General features: G+C 33.8%; 1 protein-coding gene across 1 annotated transcript in view; it reads right to left on the reverse strand.

The window, feature by feature from the left end:
- Nucleotides 1-7,594, reverse strand: part of LOC110026275 — a 21,248-nt gene extending 13,654 nt beyond the window's left edge. The window contains exon 1 of the mRNA XM_020727157.1: nucleotides 7,403-7,594. Within this exon, the coding sequence (XP_020582816.1) occupies nucleotides 7,403-7,504 (102 nt within the window). The 5' untranslated portion in view covers nucleotides 7,505-7,594. The remainder of the gene's footprint in view (nucleotides 1-7,402) is intronic.
- Between the last annotated feature and the right edge of the window lie 8,501 nt (nucleotides 7,595-16,095).

Genomic DNA, 16,095 nt, shown 5'->3' on the forward strand with positions numbered 1-16,095 from the left:
TAGTGTCATATTTTCATTTAGTTATAATAAATTAAGATCATTTTTTATACAATAAGCCCTAGTCTTCCTAGGTCTACCTCTGCCTTTCTTAACATAAGTTGAATCTAAAGCATCTACTCTCCTAATCGGATCATCAGATGGTCAACATTTAATGTGACCAAACCATCTAAGACGGCTCTCTCAAATTTTGTCAGTCACTGGAGCTACACCAACCCTGCCATGGATATATTCATTTCGCATTTTGTCTGTAAGTGTAAAGCCACTCATCCACCTAATCATTCTCATCTCGACAACACTTAACTCAGTGTTATGCTTCTCTTTTAAATGCCAACATTTGGCGCCATAGAGCATTGCATGTCTCACCACCCTCTTATAAAATTTTCCTATAAAATTTTCCTTTCAGTAAATTTTCCTTTCAGTCTAAGCGGTACTTTTTTATCACGCAAATGGCCAGAAGCATTCCTCCATTTCAACCAACCACTTTGAATTCTACTATTAACATCCCCATCTATATCACCATCGCTTTGAACAACATACCCGAGATATCTAAATCGTTCACAAATTTTAATAATTTGATCACCCAAAGTTACACTTCTGTCACTAGAGCTACGACCACTAAAATTACATTCCATGTATTCAGTTTTAGTTCTACTCAAATGAAGGCCTTTAAACTCTACTGTAGACCTCCATAATTCAAGTTTTTTCCTAAGCTTTTTCTCTCGTTTTATCCACGAGAAGGATATCATCAGCAAAAAACATACACCAAGGTACATCCTCCTGTAAATGTCCAGCAAGACCATTCAAACTTCCAAACCAGTTAATAAAATTTTTTTTCTTTACATGCCGCTTCCCATAGCACAAAGTGTTGAAGGCCATATCAAAACATCTCCCTAGACATTCATAGAGGCTTGTCTAAGAGCAAAAAAAAAAAAAAGAGAAAATATTTGTTGGTGATAGTTAACAAGTTAAATAAGATGGTGATGGATCTTTGAGAAAAAAAAAATGTTACAAGGCAAGAAGAAGCCCAATTACTTTTCCAAGGAGAAATAATTAAGTGCAAACCATGTATGTAGCTCAAAATGTGGACGATCAATGGTTAGGCGATAGTCATATATATTTAATCTTTTTTTCACTAAAGCATGAGCTAAAGTTAAAAAGATATTAAGTTTTTCTAATTTTGCTGCCTATTCAATCTTCTTTTGAAAAAAAATAAAAACGGAGGATTAAACCCCGTGACCAATCTAGATTACTCCAATGATGTTAGAAGGAACAAGGATTATTCCAAAAAGGAAGGAACGAAGAAAATTTTAACAAATGTTGATTTAGAAAATTCAACCGTGAGTTTGTCAAAAATTTTTGAATCAACCTTTATTATTTGTCTACAAAAACTGAAACTTCTCTTAATTCTATCCACTTAATATTTATTTTAAAAATTGTTTTGGTTAAATGCATACTTTGTTTGGGTAGAAGCTTTATTTCAGCCAATGTAAGTGTAGATCATGTGGGATGCAAATGTTCCCGCGATACCGCGATGGACTTGCAGCTCCCGTGAGTGTAGGAATACTGGCAGAAGCTGTCTTTTTTATTTTATTTATGTTATTTTCAGTAATTTCTCTACTTTTGCTTCTTTCCTTTCTTATCGAAACCATTCAGCTTCACTAAAACGTAAGCCCTAACCAAACTTGATTTACAATCCTATATCTGTTAAAAACCTGATCCGGAGGAAATGTTGCCATGCCAACAAAAAAGAAAACCTCAGCGAGGCATCAAAAAACTTACTTTAAAAAATAAGCAATGAGAAATCTTTGAACTCCTGCAAAGGCTTGCCGCCTTTGATATAAGACAATCAGGTGAGATCATCCATAGCCACAACATGACTCGTTAGATTGAGAGGAGGAAATGAATCTCTTCCATCAAGCAGTTTCCAGTGACGAAGAACCACTACTTCAATGATTCAGAATGAAATATCAGAGAAGCTAGTATATTAAGAGTTAAAGTGGATTTATCATATTTCAAAGATCAAATGGGTCCATATATTTTTATCAAGTGGCTTTAAACAATGGAGCAATTTTTTTAGTACAATGATGTTATTCAAGATAAGAGAGTTAAATTGTCCATTATTAAGCTCAAATAAAATACTTCATTGCGATGGGAGAACTTGAAACGTATTCGACAACAAGAAGGGAAGCAAAAGATCACCACTTGGTATAAGATAAAAAGGAAAATGCAATGCAAATACCTCCTCCCACATTACCGAAAGGATATCTTCATAAATCTCTACAACCTGCACCAGAGAGACATTTATGTAGAAGAGTAAACGGCCGACTTCAATCTACTCATGTTGAAATGTGAATTGGTTGAATCGGAGGAGCACACGGTGGCAAGATATCTTAAAGGATTGAGATCATCTATCAGTCATGTGGTTCGGTTGTAGCCTTAATAGTCCCTAATTGATGTACAAACCATCGCATTGAAGATGGAGAAATGGCAACGTCACTAGATGACCGCCACACCTTACAGGCATAATTCAATTATAGGATCAGCCAGCAAAAATACACTCAATGGAGCACCCAAGTCGATCACACCCCGTACAGAGTGAGGAAAATGAGGAGATCACCAACACTCTAAAATCCATCCCAACAAAGAGGTACTTCAAGTGTCATGGTCTTTGACACATTGTGTCTAATTGTCCAAATAGAAGGGAGCAATAGTGGAGGAGGCTTAGAGTAAAATGGAAAGGAATACAAGTTGCCCACATATGAGCGAGAGATGCTAGTAATTCGATGTGTCCTTCAAACTAAGCCAACAAGAGAGCAATAGTGGTTGCACCCCAAATTTTGTATCCGCTAAACTGTGAAAAGAAATGTGTATAGCCTTATGATAGAAGGAGACAGTTTTAAAATTGTAGCATCAACACACATGGTGGATAAATTGAGTCCCACTACTCAAAAGCATTTCCAAGCATATTTTTTTGTCATGGTTGAAGAAATGAAATAAGATCTCAATTGAAAAGAGGTGTATCATGGAGTTTTCTATGGGAGAAAAGCAGTGAGATCAAGCTTAATATGATTTCGTGCCTATGGATGTGTGTCACATTTTTTTTGGGATAATCGTAGCAATATGACGGGTACATTTCATGATGGCCATGAAACACCTACTCGCTTAGCAAGGATAGAAAGCATATTATACTTTTGTCATTGGAGGAGTCAGTTGTGATGGGTACTCCGACCAAGACGGGAATTTTATCGTCTTGTACCGCATTTTTACAAACTATGAGAGGCGCCAATGAAACTGGCCTTAGTAATGCTAGAAAATTTGAGGCAATGCAATCCTCAGTAAAGAGTTTCAAGATTCTCTGATATTAAGTCTTCCTCCTAGGTTGTCACTATTGGGAACTACTCAACATGTCATCATTTCAGATAAATATGAGAATGTGTTAGGCTATTTCTGGAATGTTTTATGGAGTAAATTGGGTACTAAGTCCCAAATCAATTCAATAGTGTCATCACCAATAGACGGTCGGATAGGAGTAGTGTATTTCTACTTTGGAAATATATAGAAGTGTTTTATGGGAAAGAACACCAACAATAGAATTGATGTGTTTCTGAAGATGAGGATGAAGCCTCTCACACCCTGAGAGAGTGATGAGGGGGCATGAAAGTTCTCACGATACCGTCGTTTCCACAATTCGTGGCTTTGGCAAGTGCAAGAATGGCGGCATAAGCTGCCTGTTTTATTTTATTTATGAATTTTCAACCATTTTCCTTCCTTTGCTTCTTTGCTTCTTTCACCTTTCATATTTCTCTAATTTCTAATTAGGTCTTTGCTATGAGAGAAATTTTATATATGTGTATTAGAATATTTGAATTTTCAATTTTGTTGGGCTTATGAATTTGAGAGAAGTTTCTCTAAATTTTGCTCTCTAGAGTGATGTATCTTCTTCTGCAAGTGTTGAATTTGTATCTTGCTTAAGAACAAGCCGTCGAACCTCCTCTCCGCTTGAACGTCGCCATGCAGAATTTTCTCCGCTATTTGCAGGGGGGACAACCGCCAATGATGTCGAACATGCTGTCCAACAACAACTTTATGCCCATACTCCCTTTCAAACACTGTAACCCCCATATAATAGCCTTCCCTCACTATTCCACTCAACCACTTCTACACAAAATCAGCTTCCCAAATACTTTTTAGGAGTCCTGGAACAATATCAGTAGATTTTTCATCTCCTGTGCATAACAATAATGAAATTCTTTTACATGTATTATACATGTGAGAAATTAAAAATTGAAGAAAAAATATAAAAAAAATGTGCATATAAGGAAAAAAAACTAAAAGGGAATGTCAACATGACAAAGAAAAGCATCACCGTCAAAAAAAAAACTTGTATAGCTTTGAACTTTACACAATTATGTAGTTACGAGTGTTATGGTCCACCTTGTGTAATTTTAGAAATTGTACACCACAGTGTAAATGTTTTATTACTGACGTAAAAAGCTGTGTATATGCAGCAAAGCACAAAACAAGTCCATATAAGTTTAAACAATGGCCATGATTAACGCGGCCTAATGGAATGTTTTGAGAGACGACTTTCCCAACTCTAAGAAAAATGTTTTATAGGAAAACAAGTTTGGTATATTTTTGGGATACAATCGAAAGTGGATTCATTTGTAAGATTGCATATATTTGTGCAAAGTAGTTGGTATGATTCAAATTCCCGAACGACTTCCAAAGATATTAAAGAACAACTAGGCCAATAACCGATAGAATCCAAGGCATGAATTACCCCTAGCCTTTTCTAAACCAATCTATCAACACTAATAAAGCGATAACTTGAACCACCACAACGTACAAAAGCACAAATTGATTGTTCTTAGCCTTAATCAATAAACCCAAATAAACTTGCTAAGAGAAATTCCAAAAAATCTCATTAAATACTGAAAACTATTTGGCCTGGAAATTATTAAATCTGCTGAATCTTAATAAATTACTTGCCCTTTTATATGATTTAAATGAAAATGAAATCTAAATTCTAAAAGTTTAGGACTGTAAATCCCTACATTTTTTTAAATCCTACCTCCCTGAGGATTTACAAATCCTCTTAAAATCAAAAAATAGCACGAAATAGCATTTTACTTCAAAAAAAACATTTGGAAAAAATTTTCTTTCATTTATTTCAGATCCTACCTGAAACTGCATACCAAAAAACCCCTTAAAATTGAATTATTACTAAAAAAATGGAAGTGAAATGTTATTAGTAATCCCTTCATACTTGTTCTCCTTTCTAATTTAAATGTATTAATTTTATTAAATATTGCAAATGTGATAGGTTAGACTTAACGGTGGAATCTCTGCTTAGTTGACACAACAGTTATCATGAGCATTGTTGATGACCCAAACCAAGAAAATAAATTAAATAGCAATGCTATGATGTTTATAATCATAAAATTTAATATCACTATGATGAATCGGATTTACTCGAGAACATTCATTCTAGGATGTTTAATCGAAAAAATAGCAATAATGTCCAACATAGAAGCAATTAAGAAGAACAAGGAAGAACAAGAATAGATTTGTAAGCATACACATTGTGATTTGAAAGAAAATATTCAAGACTCGACAATGGAAAAGCAATAAAGCTTCAATATAATCGACGTCCACCACAGGACATTGTCAACTCCTTAAAGTTCGACATTGTATAAAAATTCTGGAGGCCGTAGCATGAAAAAGCACATTAGTGAATTAATGAATATTTGTTGAGCTAAAAGCAAGTAATCATTAATTCATCCATGAACAACAAGTTTAATGTGTAATTTGAACACTGCAAAAATCACATGACCATTTTTGTATTAATCATACTTTAATGATAGATTAAATTACGTATATAACATTGATATTTTAGTATTTACAAACATAGCACGCATGTTATATTTTTGTATTACTAAGCTCATATAACTGCAACTACCATGATCAAATTGTTGAGAAATTGACAAAAGAGAAAGATAATAGTTGGAGTTTTCTTGTGAATTTTGATATATCAAAGAGGATTTGAAATTTTGATAGAAGAATGTTAGTTGTGCAAAATAGAAAAGATTTGAGCGCTATGTATGTTATTGATCCTGGAGGATAATATCAAGACCTCTGAAGATGTCACTCATCAAACTAAGCTTAATTTGGAATTTCGTAATTTGAACACTGCCAAAATCACATGAACATTTTCGTAGTAATCATAATTTAATGTAGGTTAAATTACGTATATAACATTCATATATTTACTATTTACAAACCTAGCACGCATGTTATATTTTTGTATTACTAAGCTCATATAACTGCAACTACCATGATTAAATTGTTGAGAAAATGACAAAAGAGAAAGATAATAGTTGGAGTTTTCTTGTGAATTTTGATATATCAAAGAGGATTTGAAAATTGGATAGGAGAATGTTAGTTGAGCAAAATAGAAAAGATTTGAGTGCTATGTATGTTATTGCTCCTGGAGGATAATATCAAGACCTTTGAAAAAGTCACTCATCATGCTAAACTTAATTTGGAATGTCATATGGTTAAGGGTTCAAGTGAGGCCTGTATGATCAATATGAGTAAATACAAAGTTTGACATTAAACGCATAAGTGAACTGAAAAAAAAACAAATGGTTCAAAAAATTTGGTGAAATTTCCAAAGATTTGAATAAAAATAACAAGTGAGGAATATGTGTTAAATGCAGCCAAATTCAACAGCAAAAATTGGTAAATGTTACATTGCAGTTAGAGGGACCACTTCAATCATGGTGCAGTGAATCAAATTCATGCCCTTAAAAAGACCAATTAACTCAAGGTCCTTCATAGGATCTCATCAATTATCAATCAAACAGACATAGAAAGATGTCATTTAAAAACAACACAACTATTGGTATGCTTAACATTAGATCCTACAAGTTTGTCTCATGAGTAGAATAAATATTATAATTATGCTCCCAAACTGTAAGAGAATCTTATTTAGCATTCTCAATTACATTGCAAACACTAGTGTGAAATTTTAAATTATGGATCTCGATATATGTATGTTAAATCAAACATTGCTACGTTATTAAATTGAGCAGAATAATCACAATCTTCTTATCTCACATCACCTTGTAAACTAGTCTGTAAAGTTTTGAGATACCATACAAGATTCAGACATATAGATGAGAATAAACTGAACAAACTTGTGGGAGATCAACTATTAGGTCATTCCACATGTCTATTATCACCAACCTAGTAACCAACAAAACAGCTACATAACATCCAGCAACAACACGACAACCATAAGCGGAAAAATTCAGCAGAAAAGGGCTAAGGTTCGATCAAGCAAATGGATGTGAGAGCGGAAATCTAGAGAAAATGAAAGAGCTAAAATGGGGCTCACAGTGCTCCGACGCCGCTCGGCGGCGATGGCAAAGCCGAAGGCCGTGAGGCTAAGAACCACCACGAGAATGTGGACGAGCGTCGAGCTCTTCCCCTCTCCCATTAGTCACTTCTCGTAGCTTCGCCTCTCGCACACTGTTAGTCTGAGCAAGAATGTGGAAAGAGAGTAAAGTGATGGAGGAAGAGAAAAGGTGGAACGCAAACCCGGGGCACAGCTTTTCGAAAGACGAGCCCGTAATTGCCCAAGGGATTCCACTTAATTACGATATGCCACTGCCAAGCTATGCATCGCTGTAAACGTGTTCCCACCTGCACTATCATTTGCTCTCTCAAGCATTCGAACAAGCGGGAAGCTTTGTATTTTCTCGTCATTTCTAATTATGCGCCTAAATAAATTTATAATAAATATCATAATTTTTTTTAGTATCAGATTATTATTCAATAATTTTACAGATATTTTTTAATTAGCTGTAGCTAGGGCTGTCAAAACTGTTCGTTGTTTGCTAACAACTCGTGTTCGACTCTTTAAGAAGCTCATGCTCGGAACATGAACAACACAAACAAATGTTTGTTCGTGTTCGGCTCGTTTTTGCTCGAAATGCTCATGCTCGGAACATGAACAACACAAACAAATATTTGTTCGTGTTCGGCTTGTTTTGACTCAAAATACTACTAATCAATTGTATAGATATCTTTGATGAGTCGTATTTTAAAAAAAATTAATTGACTACAAGACTACAAAGATTTATAATCAATTAAAAGTTTAATGAAAAAAATACAATAAAAATTATTAAATTAGATTCAAATGACGTTTTAAATCTTTTCTCAATCCTTAACATCTTATGACTTCGCGAGCTCAAAATATAAACGAGCCGCTCGCTCGTGTTCGGCTCGTTTACACCCCTAGCTGTAGCTGTCTCAAATAGACTCTAAGGCTTCCTTTCAAAACACATGTATCGAATCGAATAAGAGGAGACATTAATCTCCTTTTATTTCTTCTCAATCCTTAACATCTTATGACTTCGCGATTAGGGTTTTCAAAACGACTCTTTGTTCGTGACGGCTCGTGTTCGGCTTGTTAAGCAAACGAGCCGAACAAGAACAATTTTTGAGCTAGAAATATAAACGAGTTGAACACGAGCTGAGACTGCGCTCACTCGTGTTCGACTCGTTTACACTCCTACTATCTTGAATGCAAGCTATTTGGATCGAATAAGAGGAGACATTAATCTCCTTTTATTTCACCAAACTGTTGCTATCATCCGAGCCTCCAGCACTCCTAATGTCCCTATCAATTCGAGTGTCACTTCCTTAAGTTCAACTGTGTCAGAGGGGATTCGAAGCCCCGACCCGAGGGGTCTTACAACGAGAATGTAAACCAACAGATCGAGGTATGCGACACTATCTAATCACTTGTATATATATTGATTATTATACTGATTATTTAAAAACTATAATAAAATTGTTCTCAAAATTCATTTATATTATTAAATGTGAGATTTGGGGCATTATTGGGGATAAAAGATGTACAAGTTGGCTTAAATTCAATAAAATATATGACATTTTACCTAAATTAACTGAATTAAAGAGAAAATTACAAATTTGTCAAAACTCCATTTATCAGCTATTACCCATATATTTATAAGTTATTAATATAAATATATGTAAGATATGCAAACTTTTCTCTTAATCAAGCATTAATCTCGACTCACATTGAGATAAAATTTTATGGTATTTAAATAAATAATTATCGTCATTCGAGTTTATTATCAAATGAAATGCCACGGCTAGATGAATCAAATGACTTCAAAATTGATTTGATGTGAATCCAACTCTTTGGGACATACATTGAAGAATTAAATGATACTAAAAATTGTAAGTTTATGATCGAATCGAACGTTTCCAACAGCTCGATTCTCTCAAGTTTGATATCATTAAGAGTGTGTTTATTTCAGCTGCGACTGTATGAAATCTCAGTCCCAAAGTTGCTATAGAAAATCAATTAATTAGCTTGAATAATTTTGGTTTTAAAAGTGTTGCCTATAAAAAAAATGCCTGAAATAGCTCTTATCAGCACCCACGCCACTCTTGGGTTATCAGTCGCGGTCGCGGGAGAGAAGCAAACTAATTTCAAAATAAATTTAATGATGATAAAATTATTTATATTATGAATACATGATTAATTATTTATATTAATATCAAAATAAATTTAATGAGCTTAAAATTATTTTTAACTATAAATTACAATGACTCGAATTTTATACTTTCTAAAAAAATTTAACTTTAATGCCTCGTGAAACATAAAATTGATCGGTTATATTTGATATGTGCTGGAAAATTTATGGTTATAGAGTGATGGATTATCGTCTTAGTGTTGCATAAGAATACAACATACACTCGGATAAAAGCAAACAACCATTAGTGAAACCAAAAGTTTTTAAGTGAAAAACTCGTTAACGGAAAAAACTATGGGGTTTGACCCAATTGTGAAAATTCACTGTAAGTCGATGATTACAACGACCTCTTGTCCCACATATGAGAAAGGGGTACAAAGTATTATGAATTACAACGTCGACATGAGAATGAACTTGTTGTAAGTGAGTGGTTGTCAATGGAGATCGAGGATGACCGACAAGTGGTGGTGGGTGGTGGGTGGTGGTCGAATATGATGGATGACAGTCAACGATGGTCAATGACGGTCAGAAAATCGATTAGGTCGAACGATACCAGATGGCCAGTTAAATCCGCTTCATGTGGACAATCAAAACCCACAACACCTAGTAAAAAGTACTCATAACGTTGGCTAAGAAAGAAAACACAAGGGTTTGAGAGAATCTTTCCGCCACGAAAGTTGAAGACGCATTCTCTTTGCTTATTCTTGCTTCGACGTAGCTCCGAAGATGCTCCAATGAGGTCCAAAGTTTCACTCCTTCCTCATAGGATGAAAAAGACCACCCATAGAAAATGATTCTGAAAAAGTTATACCGAAATTTGAACTCCATTGAAGTTTCTGGCAAAGCTTTCGGTAATCCCTCTTAGCCTCTCTCATTGAGGAAGATGGAGTCTCCCTCTCTTGCTCCAAGCTCTCAAGCCTCTAGTACGAAGAAGAAGATCCTTGAGGATGAACATGGTGTTCTCCCTCTAGCACGCTCAAACTCTCCAAATGCTCTCCTTAGCTCTAGCAAGAAGCCTCCCAACAAAGGGAAGAAAGGAAAAAAAATGATCGAAAAAAATTTGAAGGAAGAAGAAGAAGGATTTCTTCTTTGCTTGAGCTCCTCAAGAAATCTCTCTTCCTATTCTCAAGAGCCTCCCTTCCTCGATTTAAAAGTAGTGGATAGTCCCAAAATGAGCTGCCTTCCTCCTTTTTAGCTTGATTTGTCACGCCAACCAAGCTTCCCGCATGGTCTCTTCACCTGTCTGATCTCTCTACTCGACACTAGAGCTGTCAAAAAAGCTCGTTGTTCGCAAACAGTTCGTATTCGGCTCGTCGGGGAGTTCGTATTCGATTTGTTTGATAAGCAAATGAGACAAATGCGAAACAATTTTTTTTTGTTCGGTTTATAAACATATCAAGCACGAACAGTCATTCGGCTCGTCGGGGAGTTCGTATTCGATTTGTTTGATAAGCAAATGAGACAAATGCGAACAATTTTTTTTTGTAAAAAAATTTTTCGTTCGGTTTATAAACATATCAAGCACGAACAGTCATTTGTTCGATCGTATTTGAATTGTTATTGTTCAAAATATAAAATAATTTAAAATAATTATATATAAAAAATTTATCATATTTTAAAATAAAATAAAAAAATTTATCAAAATTTAAAAAATTAAATCCTATAAATTATGATCTGATCTTCCAATTCGCCTCTTAGTTTATATTAAATTCTATAATTTCATATTTATCTTCATGTTCGTCTCTTAGCTTAAATTTTCTTATATTTTTGTTTTAGATTTATTTAGTTTCTTTGAGTTAAACATAGTTTTTTTTAGTGAAATATTGCATATTGCCTCTAGATCTGACTTTTTTTATGTATGATATATGATATTATGGTTTTATTGTGGGTTGTACTTCAACTATTTTGCATTTGTGTTGTGATTCATGCAAGTTTAAGCATTAATTACATATAGGTTTAAGATTTTGAAATATTTCGAACAATAAAAATAAATTTGTAAGATTTTAAATAGTTCAAACAATTTGAATAATTCGAATATTTCAAACATTTTTCAAACAAATCAAACTGAACACGAACAATAACTTCACAAACAATATCAAACACACGTAATTTCAAACGAACCGAACACGAACATGAGCTTTGTTCATTCGTGTTCAGTTTGTTTACACCCATACTCGACACAGCTTGGGGAAACATCTCCCTGCATGGAAATGGCATAATTTGGTGTGATCTCCCCTGAATTTGCCTTGACCCATTCCATGCTTCATGGGAAATATGCAAAGTTTCCCTGCTATGGTCACCTCTATCTGGCGTGAAACGAGCTGTGTGAAATGGTGGTGTTTAATGAAAGGCGAGATGTCTGAGCCCGTATGCGGTTTGAACATTTAGTTGGGTGCCTCAACTCCTCCCTCTCTATCTGGGATCATTTCTTGAGAAGTTTCAACACCTATGCACTAATTGGGGGCGCCAAAAATGGGCTTCGATGCTTATGTGCCAAAATGGGGGGCACATATGCACCCACTCTTGCTTAATTGCACCCTTTAAGGGCTCTTGGCGCCTATGTGCCACAATAATAATAAAAAAAACTTTTGTTCTTGATTCTTTCACATGGTGGATTCTTATGGGTCATCTGACCATCATAAAACATCAAGGGATGAGAATAGACCTTGATTTTTCAAACAAATCAAACCGAACATGAACAATAAATTCACAAACAATTTTAAACACAAACTCATTTCAAACACACGTAATTTCGAACAAACCAAACACGAACATGAGCTTTCTTCTTTCGTGTTCAGTTCGTTTACACCCATACTCGACACAGCATGGGGAAGCATCTCCTTGCATGGAAATGACATAATTTGGTGTGATCTCCCCTTAATTTGCCTTGACCAATTCCATAAGCTTCATGGGAAACATGCAAAGTTTCCCTGATATGGTCACCTCTATTTGACGTGAAACGAGTTGAAATAGTGTGAAATGGTGGTGTTTAATGAAATGTGAGATGTCTGGGCCCGTATGCGGTTTGAACATTTAGTTGGGTGCCTCAGCGCCTCCCTCTCTATCTGGGATCATTTCTTGAGAAGTTTCAACAACTATGCACTAATTGAGGGAGCTAAAAATGGGCTTTGGTGCTTATGCGCCAAAATGGGGGGGCACATATGCACCCACTCTTGCTTAATTGCACCCTTTAAGGGCTCTTGGCGCCTATGTGCCACAATAAATAATAAAAAAAAGCTTTGTTCTTGATTCTTTCACATGGTGGATTCTTATGGGTCATCTGACCATCATAAAACATCAAGGGATGAGAATAGACCTTGATTTTTCAAACAAATCAAACCGAACATGAACAATAAATTCACAAACAATTTTAAACACAAACTCATTTAAAATTCAATTTTTCACCTGAATGTCCGTAAGATGATTTTAATCGGCCCGAACACTACGGAGATTCATGTATCACTCAAATAAGACTCCGTATATCAAAATGAACATTATGAAGGTGTGAAATTGGGAATTTTGGTGCCAACTAACATCTTGAACCCCAGCGTTGGTAGACCGGTCTAAAACTCAAATTTTCCCAAAATGCACGAGGGAGAGTCGATGGCTTCCCTTGGCCGCCACAAGCTCCAAATAGGCGAGATATGGACTCTAAAGCATCATAATGGACATTAAGCATGTCTCGTGTCAAAATTTACATCGCCCCACGGTGAATTATTCCGAGTATGGTTGAATTGATACCCATCATGATTCTATGTTTGAGGCACGAACCAAGATGTTCTATTGGATGTCTTTGACTGCGAGAAACTGAATACAACCACGTATCATTTGCGTGGACATCCCGAGCATACTACATCAGAAATTGATGCTAACCAATAATATTTGGAAAGTAAATAGGAGGTGATTTGTTAGTCCTCGATATAATAGAATAAGTGATCTTTCTACCACCATTAACTAAGGAATAATCAATTTTATGACATGGAAGGCTTTGCCATTTAGTTGAAAAAAGCTTAAATATTCTTATCTCCAAAGATAAAATTGTAAATTTTAAATAAATTAAATATACATTTATAAATATTATGTTTTAAGGATTGAGCTGCCAACTATTTGAAAATGGTGCTTCAAATTATAAAAGAATCATCCAAAAAATCATCCACCACGAAGTTTAAACAACACCAATATCTATCTGAATAGCAGACCCGAAATATATTATTAACCACCACATTTAAGAAAATAGAGTGATCTTAAGAGGAAGAGGATGAATCAAAATTTAAACAATAGCTCCACCCAAAATAAAGGAAATCAACAAAAGTGAAGTTGACATCCAACAACAAAATAAAACTCCACAATCAGGTAATGTGAACTAAATTTAATCCAAGACTATAAAATGTCAAATCCTAAAATAGAGTCATCAACATCCATTGAGTGAGGAATGAGAAAGATTCGTTCCGATAACCAGAAGCTAATAAGTCGGGCGTACTAAGAATATCATTAAGGATCCAATCAAGAATAACCACATCTTAGAGAAGTAAGTAAAGAGGATAATGCAAATTTCTGGAAAACACTTACCTAGGAATAACATTGTAACATTATCTAGATAAGGTGAAGTATTGCCAAACAAATTACATTTCGAAAAAAATAACTTCAATAATGGATGAGTATCTATGAATTAAAATAAACATAGAACTTCAAACAAAATACGAGTAAGAAAATATATAAATCAAACATATATGTTGAGTCCCAATGTGACAATTTACTATTATCGTATCTCAAAAAAAGAGTGGGAGAAAAAACAAGAAAGGAAAGTGTATTATTCAATACAAAATCAAATCTTTCAAGATAAAGCAATTAGAAACTAATGATCCATCACCAAAGTAATTCAATAAATTGAAAAAAAGCATTTAGTAATCCATATACATGGTAGTAAGGCTTTAGTCTAAATAAGATCCAAAACCATCCAATAAAATTTGAACAACTATAACCTTATAAGACAAAAAAACTCATAGAGAAACCAACATACGACAACAAAAAAACTTATATGGCTGAGGATAAAGGACAAAAATCCAATCTAGAACTACAAGAGAATACCAAATCTAAAAAAGTGCCAACAACATCCACTATTTTAATCAATGCGCCCCATCCATATGTGATAAAATATATCCAAAAAATCTTATTTTGCAAGATTTGAAGTAAATTAACATATGACTATCATCTAAAATTTGAAATAAGTCAAATAAAATATGAGTAAGGTATACACAAATCCAAACAGTAGACTTCCAAAGAGGATGCAGAAAAATAACAAAGCTTGAATATAACGAGAGACAAAGACAAGTAAAGAAGGCAAAGAGAAGAAAAATAGAGATAAAAAGAGCAACACAATCAAAGACCAACAAAAAACGTAAAAAAAAAAGATAAAAATTCCTTTTGAAATCAGGAACAACTATTTTAAATTCCATTTTTTTGTTATTATAAATAATCATCTACTGAATATAATGATTATGTACATCAACAGAGGAATAATTATTCTTGAAAATCTTGAAGTTCCTCAAAAGCAAAATATAGTAAGTTGTAACTTGCATGGCTAGAAGATAGTTTCACTTTTTTTTAATTTGTAAGAAATGCTATCATAATGATATAATACTTTAAAAACGTTGCTTAGAGCAATAATAAAGTTGTCGTTAGAAACACATCTATTAAAAAGAGCATGAGAAAATTAATATATAAAAAATAAATAGCCCTGAAATTCAATTCTACTAAAACATAAAACAAATAAAATGTTAATAATAACCCCTTAAAATAAATAATATCAGAAGTTTTCAAACCATTATGTGTAATTTTTCAAATACGAAAAATAAACTTTATAAAATATATTTTACACCACAACAGTTTAAATGGGCTAACACTTAGAAAGACTTCATGTAAGAGAAATAAAACAACTTTACTAGCATAAATATGTTTATTATTCAAGCATGCAAATAGCACTATTGTTAATAGGAATATTGCAATTAAGACATAAAGAAGACATGAACATTAATGTTATGAGATAAATTCCAAACACCATTAGAGAAATAATAACACCAAGTTTGATATTATTAGGAAGGTCAAACCAAAATGAATATAAAGTCATCAAAATGCTCTCTCAAAGTATGGCCATAAAACAAAGGATCATAATAGGGCCATAGATGACCATCATTATTAACATTAAAAGATTAAAAAAAATTAAATATTTTTAGCAACTTTCCTAATATATTTCCAAAAAGAAGTAGATGAAGTTTGAGAATCATTTCAAATGGAACAATTATGACAACAAACTTCTTGATAAATAAGAATTAAAATTGTAAAATTTTTATATAAATTTATATTTACACATAATATTAATAGTATCTAAAGAAGGAAGCCTAAGACTACCATTATGTATAGTCAAAGTAAGTTTATTCCACGCAATAATATGAAATCATGATCATTATAATGAAGTAAATTAAAAAATCATAGAACTCATTTTCCAAAACATTGAAACAAA

This window comes from Phalaenopsis equestris, unplaced genomic scaffold (genome assembly GCF_001263595.1).
Source record: "Phalaenopsis equestris unplaced genomic scaffold, ASM126359v1 Scaffold000359, whole genome shotgun sequence".
In the NCBI taxonomy this organism is placed as follows: domain Eukaryota; kingdom Viridiplantae; phylum Streptophyta; class Magnoliopsida; order Asparagales; family Orchidaceae; genus Phalaenopsis; species Phalaenopsis equestris.